This window comes from Vigna angularis, chromosome 8 (genome assembly GCF_016808095.1).
Source record: "Vigna angularis cultivar LongXiaoDou No.4 chromosome 8, ASM1680809v1, whole genome shotgun sequence".
Lineage (NCBI taxonomy): Eukaryota > Viridiplantae > Streptophyta > Magnoliopsida > Fabales > Fabaceae > Vigna > Vigna angularis.
Genome location: NC_068977.1, coordinates 28,985,393 through 28,994,436, shown reverse-complemented (window position 1 = coordinate 28,994,436; position 9,044 = coordinate 28,985,393). Strand labels below are relative to the sequence as shown.

Genomic DNA, 9,044 nt, shown 5'->3' with positions numbered 1-9,044 from the left:
AAAACACGATGGTGATGTATATGAAGGAAAGAGTAGGCTCAGTGACCTGATATGAAATTTTCTGTAGTCTATATTACTCCAAAAACCATCACAGAGTATTTTAACGTTAAAAGAGATTATTGTGGGAATAATGGCACACTCACACGTTTGAAAAAAACGGTTTTAAAATGGATCACTTCCAGAATATTAACTGCTTTATAATATTAACTAAAAGAAATAAAATAAATGGGAAAGATATAATATTAAATAATATAATATTAAAAATGTAACCTCTCTTCTGTATAAGGCTAACATTCTCCCACTTGGTCTATTTTATTCAACCATCAAACGTAATAAGAGACCAAATATATGAATCATGGTGATAGTTCCTCTAATAATGAATATTATCTCCCATGTATTACGATGTATTTAGTCTCACATCGCAATCTCTTAACTTTAATGAATAAACCATATGTCTATTCTAGGTCACAATTAAATGAGTTTTCTCAAAGTAATTAATTATGTGCACAAATAATTGAGAAAACATTAAATTGAATAAGAGTTTTATCAAAATGAAAGTACTTACAATGATTGTCACATCATGGAACCAAGTCCCATTCGCGTTACATGATCCTTAAAATTCTTTGGTGGCATGCCTTTAGTTAAAGGATCAGCAATTATCAACTCAGTGCTAACGTGCTCAATAACCACTTTCTTTTCTTTAACACGTTCTCTTATGGCCAGATATTTAATGTCGATGTGCTTACTTCGACTTCCACTTTTATTATTCTTAGCCATGAAAACAGCAGCAGAGTTATCACAGTACAACCTCAATGGCCTAGCAATTGAGTCCACAACTCTAAGCCCAGATATAAAACTCTTCAACCATACACCATGTGAAGAAGCCTCAAAACAAGAAACGAATTCAGCTTCCATAGTAGAAGTAGCAGTCAAGGTCTGCTTTTTGCTACTCCAAAATACTGCTCCATCAGCTAACATAAAAATGTAACCAGACGTTGATTTTCGTGAATCAACGCAGCCAGCATAGTCTGAATCGGAGTAGTCAATCACTTATAAATTAGCAGTTCGTCTATACATGAGCATGAAATCTTTTGTTCCTTGAAGATATCTCATTACTTTCTTTGCAGCTTTCCAGTGGTCAACACCTGGATTACTCTGATATCTTCCTAAAACTCCAACTACAAATGCAATGTCAGGTCTAGTACAAACTTGAGCATACATAAGACTTCCGACAGCTGAAGCATATGGAATATTTTTCATCTGTTCCCGCTCAAGATCATTTTTCGGACATTGACATAATTCAAGTTTGTCACCCTTTACAATGGGAGCTACACTTGGTGAACAATTCTTCATATTAAACCTCTCTAAAACTTTGTTGATATAGGTCTCTTGAGACAAACCCAAAATGCCCCGAGATCTTTCCCTATGAATCTTAATGCCGATGACATAAGATGCCTCTCCCATATCCTTCATGTCAAAGTTATTTGAGAGAAATTGTTTCACTTCATATAGCATACCCTTGTCGTTGGTTGCAAGCAAAATGTCATCCACATATAAAACAAGAAAACAAATCTTACTCCCACTAACCTTTTGGTATATACATTGATCCATGATGTTTTCTTCAAAATCGAATGAAGTGATAACATCATGAAATTTTAAATACCATTGGCGGGAGGCTTGTTTTAATCAATAGATGGATTTATTAAGCTTACATACCAAGTGCTCACTGTCTTTAGAAAAGAATCCTTCAGGTTGTTTCATGTAAACCTCTTCCTCTAGATCACCATTAAGGAATGTTGTTTTCACATCCATTTGATGTAACTCAAAATCAAAATGAGCTACTAATGCCATAATTACTCGGAAGGAATCTTTCTTAGATACAGGAGAAAAAGTCTCTGTGTAGTCAATTCCTTCTCTTTGAGTGAATCCTTTGGCAACAAGTCTTGCCTTATGTCTCTCAATGTTGCCTTTTGAGTCTTTCTTGGTTTTAAAAACTCATCTACATCCAATGGATTTTACACCATCAGGCAACTGAACGAGATTCCAGACTTTGTTGGATGCCATAGAATCCATCTCGTCTTTCATGGCATCATACCATAGTTTTGATTCTTTAGAACTCATGGCTTGTGAAAACGTTTCAGGATCATTTTCGGCTCCAATGTTGTAATTCGATTCTTGTAAATACACTTCATAATCACTAGAAACTACTGGTCTTCTGATTCTAGTAGATCTTCTTAATGTTGTGTCAACATCTTGATGAGAAACTTGTTGTTCAACATTTACTTGTTGCTCCTCGTTAACAACTTGATCTATATTATCATTTTCAGCAATTTGTGGAACATCAATTATTGGTTGTTCAATACGCTTTTGAACTGAAGGAGCGTGAATGACTACCAATCTTTCATTTGATTGAGAGGTTTGAGCTTCATAGTGATCTTTTTCAAGATCAACGTTTTGATTTAAATCACTCTCACTAATCAAGTCATTTTCAAGAAACTTGCATTTCTTGATTCCACAATCCTAGTGTTATGATTTGGACAATAGAATCTATACCCTTTGGACTTTTCAGCATATCCAATGAAATACCCACTAATAGTCCTTGAGTCTAGTTTCTTCTCTTGTGGATTATAAATTCTTACTTCAGACGGACATCCCCAAACGCGTACATGTCGTAAACTAGGTTTCCAACCTTTGAATAACTCAAAAGGTGTTTTTAAAACAGCCTTAGTTGGGACCCGATTTACTATATACACAGCCGTCTTAAGTGCTTCAGTCCACAAGAACTGAGGAAGTTTTGAATTACTTCTCATACTTCTCACCATATCCATCAAGGTTCGATTTGTTCTTTCTGCTACACCATTCTGATCTGGAGAGCCAAGCATGGTATATTGGGCAACAATCCCATGTTCTTGAAGAAATCTAGCAAACGGACCAGGTGCTTGTCCATTCTCCGTGTATCTACCGTAGTACTCTCCACCTCTATCTGATCTCACAATCTTAATTTTCTTTCCACATTGTAACTCTACTTCAACTTTAAAAACTTTAAAGGCATCTAAGGCTTCATCCTTAGAACGAAGTAAGTACAGATACATGTATCGTGAGTAATCATCTATAAAGGTGATAAAAGTATTTTGGACTACTTGCATGCATATCCGGACAACAAATATCTGTATGAATAATTTCTAGTAAACTTGAACTCCTTTTAGCACCTCTTTTGGACTTGTTAGTTTGCTTACCCTTAATGCAATCCACGCAAGTCTCAAAATCAGTAAAATCCAAAGTACTAAGTACTCCTTCATTTACTAATCGCTTAATTCTCTCAATGGAGATATGTCCCAATCTACGGTGCCATAAAACAGAAGAATCCTCATTCATAACACATCTTTTTAACCCAGCGGAAACATGCATAGAACTATAGGCAGCGTTGTTTTGCAATTTAATAAAGTAAAGACCATCGCATAATTCCCCAAAGCCAATAACTTTGGATTTATTCAATAAAGTAAAACCAGAATCCATAAAATTAAAGGAAAAACCCAAAGGTGCAAGTTGTGAAATAGAAATCAAGTTCTTGCTAAAACTAGGAACATAAAAGGTCTTTTCTAAACATAAAACAAAACCACTACTTAAAACTAAATTGCACGTCCCAATGGCTTCAATATGTGAACTCATCTTGCTTCCTGAATAGATGTGTTGCTCACTTCCCATCGGTTTCCTTAGGTTTTCCATACCCTGTAAGGTATTAGAAACATGGATTGTAGAACCAGAATCAATCCACCATGTGTTATGATTAAAACTAGTCAAATTAGATTCATAACGGACAAAAGCAAACAAATTACCTTTCTTTTCAAGCCAATCCTTAAACTTTTGACATTCCTTCTTCATGTGTCCCTTCTTTTTACAAAAGAAACATCTAGACTCCTTCTTAATAACTGGCTGAGCAGGAATCTTTCCCTTCTTATTAACTTGGTTCTTCTTATTCTTAAATGAAGTAGTCAAGTTCACCTTCTCCCCTTCTTCAATCAATAGCCTTTCTTCTTCTTGAACACACATAGTCAATAATTCATTAATAGACCATTTGTCCTTATGTGTGTTGTAAGAGATTTTAAAGGGAGCATAATGGTGAGGCAAAGTGCACAAAATATAGTGCACTAGGAAAGAATCAGACATGGTAACTTCCAAAGCTTTCAGTTGAGCCACAATGTCCCTTATGCGCATGATATGATCACGCACTCCTCTAATTCCAGTGAGCTTTAAGGATGAAAACTGCATTATAAGAGTGCTGGCAAGAGATTTATCAGATGTCGTAAACTGCTCATCAATAGCCCTCAGTAAATCCTTGACATTCTCATACTGATCAACCGAACCCCGGATTCCAGCGGAAATATTGGTTTTTATGAACGTTACGGAGAGACGATTTGACCTCTCCCATTTTTCATAAAGTTCAATGGCATCTGAATTGCTAGTCTCAGTAATACCCGGTGGTTCAAGTTTTCTAATAGCATAATCTATGTCCATCCAGCCTAAATGAAGAAGAATTCTATCCTTCCAAATCTTATAATTATCTCCTCTCAATTCGAGAATACCACACTTGATATCAGAAATATTTACAGATTGAGAAACTGCAAATTCAAAATTTTCATGTTCATTATCAAAATTTGAGACTAAAATAAATATCATGTTTTACCAATGTAAAACATGTCTTTACCAATAAGTCTATTAACATAAAACTTGCCTATGGGATAAAGTCTTACTCAATTAGACTCATTTAACCTTATGATAAAACTATTAAATTATATCACATTCCTAATTCCTGTGGAAAATTTAAGAATTATAATAAATATTTTATCCTAATTAATCATACAAATGTAAGGAAAATCCTGTAGGTATATTTCATCACATTATATATAATTAATTACAATTAATGTTTCAATAACGTGATCTTTATAATATAATTTAATTAATTAAAGATGTTGTGGCTACTCTTTAATTATTAAAAAATTATATTTATCACTAAACATTAAATTCTCTCTTATATTTAATCTAAATAAAATATAAGATTCATATTATAAATATATAATATTAAAAATTATTATACTAATATTTAATGTTAGTATAATATCCACGCATACCAGTAACTGTATACTAGTGCTATATATATTATATATATTATACACGTATAACAGCAATAAGAAAAGGCATTATATATTATACGCATAACAGAAAATATTATATATTATACGCATAATGAAAACAAAGCAGAGGAGATAAAACCAGAAGCAAGCTGCGTACCTTCATCTCCGGTGTGCGTATGTGTACAACAGATAAAGAACAAAAATAAAAACTGAATATATTTTTCTGAAAGATGTCCAAAATGAAACGCAAAAATAAATGTCGTTTCAATCATCTTCAATCTCCAGCATGGTTCCAACAAACATAAACCCAATAATACGTGAGGGTTTTAGCATCAAAATTTCACAGAAAATTTCACACAAAAATTTCTTCTTTCGATTCAGTTTCAAAACAATTGATAAAACTAAAAACACAATGCGCAGAGGAGTGAACCAAACAAGGCAGAGATAAAACGCTATGATACCAAACGATATTTAATTTATAATTATACTTAAACATTTTATTATTAAAATAATAAAATCTTGTTATTTTAAAATTTCACTATTTTAAAATATTCTTTTAAATAATAAGACTTTTTTAATAATATTTCTAATTATTCTTAAAATTTTATTATTAAAATAATAAAGTCTCATATTATTTAAGAAAGCAGTTTCACTTCTAAAATATAATTTCTGATAACAGAAAACAATTTTATATATAAATTAAATTCTTAAAGTCTAACATAAAAAATAATTTTATATTTATTTATTATACTTTTTTATATTAGTTATCGTATTTTCAGTATTTACTTTAGTCATTAAATATTATACTTCAAAAAATTAATGGTAATTAATAATATATTTATTATATCTTTTCTGTTACTATTATTATTTTTTATTTTAATATTACCATGCTAACTACTTTTTTTAACCAACACCTTATTAAGCAAATGTTTGAAATATATTTACGTAATTAATTTTAAACTTAACTGAAAATAGTTTAAGATATAAAATATAATTAATAATATGAAAGATATGATAATATAAATTTAAATAATTAATCTACAAATAAAACAAATAAAAGTTTTAAAAGTAATAACGAGATAAACAACTCAAAATTATAAAAATTATGTGTTTAAAATGAATTGATATATTAATTAAAATAATTAATAAAAATATACTAACTGAAAATATTCATAAACACACGTTTAAAAAGAAACATATTTAAAATTATTAATTGCAAACAATGAACATAAAGTGCACAGAATAATAACAATAAATATTTAAATATGCATAAGATACTAATTATTTTTTAATTTATGTTTATTTTAGAAGTTAATAAATATTATTGTAAATATCAAACCATTTTAATTATAAATATAATTATATTTATTATTTTGATGTATTTAATATTTAACAATATTTTCTATTTCTATATTTATACGAAAAGTAGAAATTTAAAATATAAATAAGAAGAATATGCGGGTAGAGAAAGTTTTAAAAACTACATTCTGAAATAAAAGTACTTTTTTAACTATTACCTGTAAATATAATCTAATAGTGAGGGTCCATTCAACATTTAATATCACAACTATCAATTATTGTATGCTATAAATTTATAAGAAAGAAAAACGAATAAAATAATATAAATTGATATAAATGACAACATTATATTTGTATATTAAAAAGTATTTGCTATAATTATTGGTATTAAAAATTTAAATATTGATAAAAATATGTTTTATTTTAGAAATATTAAATTATATTTAAAAACTTAAAATAAATATTTTTTAACTAATCTATTAACACCATTCAATACACATTATATTTATTTAACAGACATTGAATGGTTATAAAAAACAAACTTTTGTAGAAAAAGAAATAAAAGGTAAAGAAAAACAATATCAAATATTTGAAAACTTTGTATCTGAAAGTATAACTTTTTTTTCTTTTCAATTGTCAGTTTCCTTGAATCTCGCATTCGATTAGGGAGGTTATACATATTAGGTATTTCATGAATCTAACACTTCTTTTCCTTTCAACCATGGAAGAAGAGAAAGAAAGCATGGTAGAGTTAAAGAAGAAACAGAAAAGTGAGGAAGAGAGAGAAGATGAGAAAGACTTGATCAGTGCATTGCCTGACGATGTTCTTCTTCACATCATCCATTTTGTGGACACAGTTACCGCAGTTCGAACCTCTTTTTTATCAAAGCGATGGAACAACCTTTGGAAATGTCTCACCGCTCTGAGTTTCAGACCCCGCGACTTCAAAACCGTCGTGACCTACAACCAATTTGTCTTCCGCGTTCTCGCCCAGAGAGACACTTCGATTCATCTGCATCATCTTGATTTAGAAGCATGCGACAATGTAACAGTAGATTGTCTTTGCCTTTTTATTTTTCTTCTGCGTTTTGTGCCTCATTTGAGCACCCATGTCGATCATAAACCTACAAATCAATATTATTATTCCATACCTGCCTTTTCTTCACCCTATCTCACATCTCTCACTCTCACTCTTACAGACCAATATGCTTGTCGTATCTTGAAACTTCCAAAATCACTAGAACTACCAGCGCTCAAAATCCTGAATCTCACCCATGTCTCTTTCGCCGCAGGGGACAATGATGAGTACTCTGAACCCTTCTCATCCTGTTTCTTGTTGAACAGTTTGGTCCTTGTGGGATGTTCTATAAGGAACCCTGCCAAAGTCCTCGTCATATCAAACCCAAACCTTTCTCGTTTCACCATGAAAAAGAACTCCGAAGCGAAGTACAAGATTCTGCTTTCTACCCCGAATCTCACCCATCTCGATATCAGAAGTTCGACGATCTTTCATGATGTCAACTCCACGTGTGATCTTGCACTTCTAGAAGAAGCCAACATTGAGATCTCTAGAGCTCATGTAAACGTTCTAAAATTGCTGAAAATACTTTCCTATGCAAAGATATTGACACTCTCTGAGTATGTTCTTAGAGCAATACTACGTGTGAGTTACTTTTCTGTGTTTTCTTCTTCCAATGTTTGCATTCTTATACGTCAATTGTTTTTAATATAATCATAATCATTTTAATTATCCGTTAAAACATATGCTGAGTTTACTCTGATTTTGTAGCATGTTCCACATCCACGAATTTTACCTCCGCGCTTTGTTAGACTGGAGACATTGAAGGGGAAAAACATTAAACGAAGAGAAGTGGTGATGAAGTATTTACTTCAAAACTCTGAACGGAAAGAAGTTGAGGTCATAAATTTTTGAAAGTTATTATACCCTATTATAGTCTATTCCATACACATGGGTAAATAAATACTTTTACAAATTTTAATTTTAATTCAGTTTATATATCCCTTCTTCTTGAACAAATTATTGGCTGTGTTATAATGTGTTTGTGTTTGGTTACATCGTTTATCCTAAGCGGCTTTGTTCATATTTAGCTTGAATGTCTTTATTTTGAAAAGACAACTGTCTATTATTATGATGTTGTGGGTAAAATTCATGCTAAGTTAAAGTCTTCAAGCAGATGACACATATATATAGATAATATTTTTTCACTGAATATTTGCCTAATCTTTTCTTTGGTAAGCAATAACTACAGGTAAGGGTTTTTGCACTGATTATTTTAAAAATTATGTTTCAGTTTTATACTCTTCATCAACAGTCACTATTACTTTTTCATTTTCGCATTGACGGAAAGAGATTAAAAAAGTATTTGCATTAGAAAAAACATTTTATGAAACAGAAAAAAAAAATGTAAGACGAAAGAACCAATGTTCGTCGTGATAACATAGCGACACACAGGAAGGGAAGGAAAGTGAGTGGATGAGTGATGACAAACGCAGCAGCATGGTTTTTGTTTGGTGTCTAACGTGACTCTTGCAGTAGAGAACTAATGTGTCGTAAATAAAATCTTTTTTGATGGAAATGTAACTTTAACATTA

At 31.2% G+C, this 9,044-nt stretch overlaps 1 protein-coding gene across 1 annotated transcript; it reads left to right on the top strand.

Moving 5' to 3' along the window:
• The first annotated feature begins 7,152 nt into the window (after positions 1-7,152).
• Positions 7,153-8,364, top strand: LOC108344148 (F-box/FBD/LRR-repeat protein At4g26340). The gene is made up of 2 exons (XM_017582615.1): positions 7,153-8,094; positions 8,221-8,364. The coding sequence occupies exons 1-2, from the start codon at positions 7,153-7,155 to the stop codon at positions 8,362-8,364; spliced, it is 1,086 nt and encodes a 361-aa protein (XP_017438104.1).
• Positions 8,365-9,044: the final 680 nt, after the last annotated feature.

What these genes read in the sequence shown, in the direction of transcription:
- LOC108344148 (XM_017582615.1), top strand. Translation starts at nt 7,153, where the DNA reads ATGGAAGAAGAGAAAGAAAGCATGGTAGAGTTAAAGAAGAAACAGAAA. An exon ending in TTCTTAGAGCAATACTACGT is followed by an intron (nt 8,095 to 8,220) that starts GTGAGTTACTTT and finishes CTGATTTTGTAG; the next exon opens with CATGTTCCACATCCACGAAT.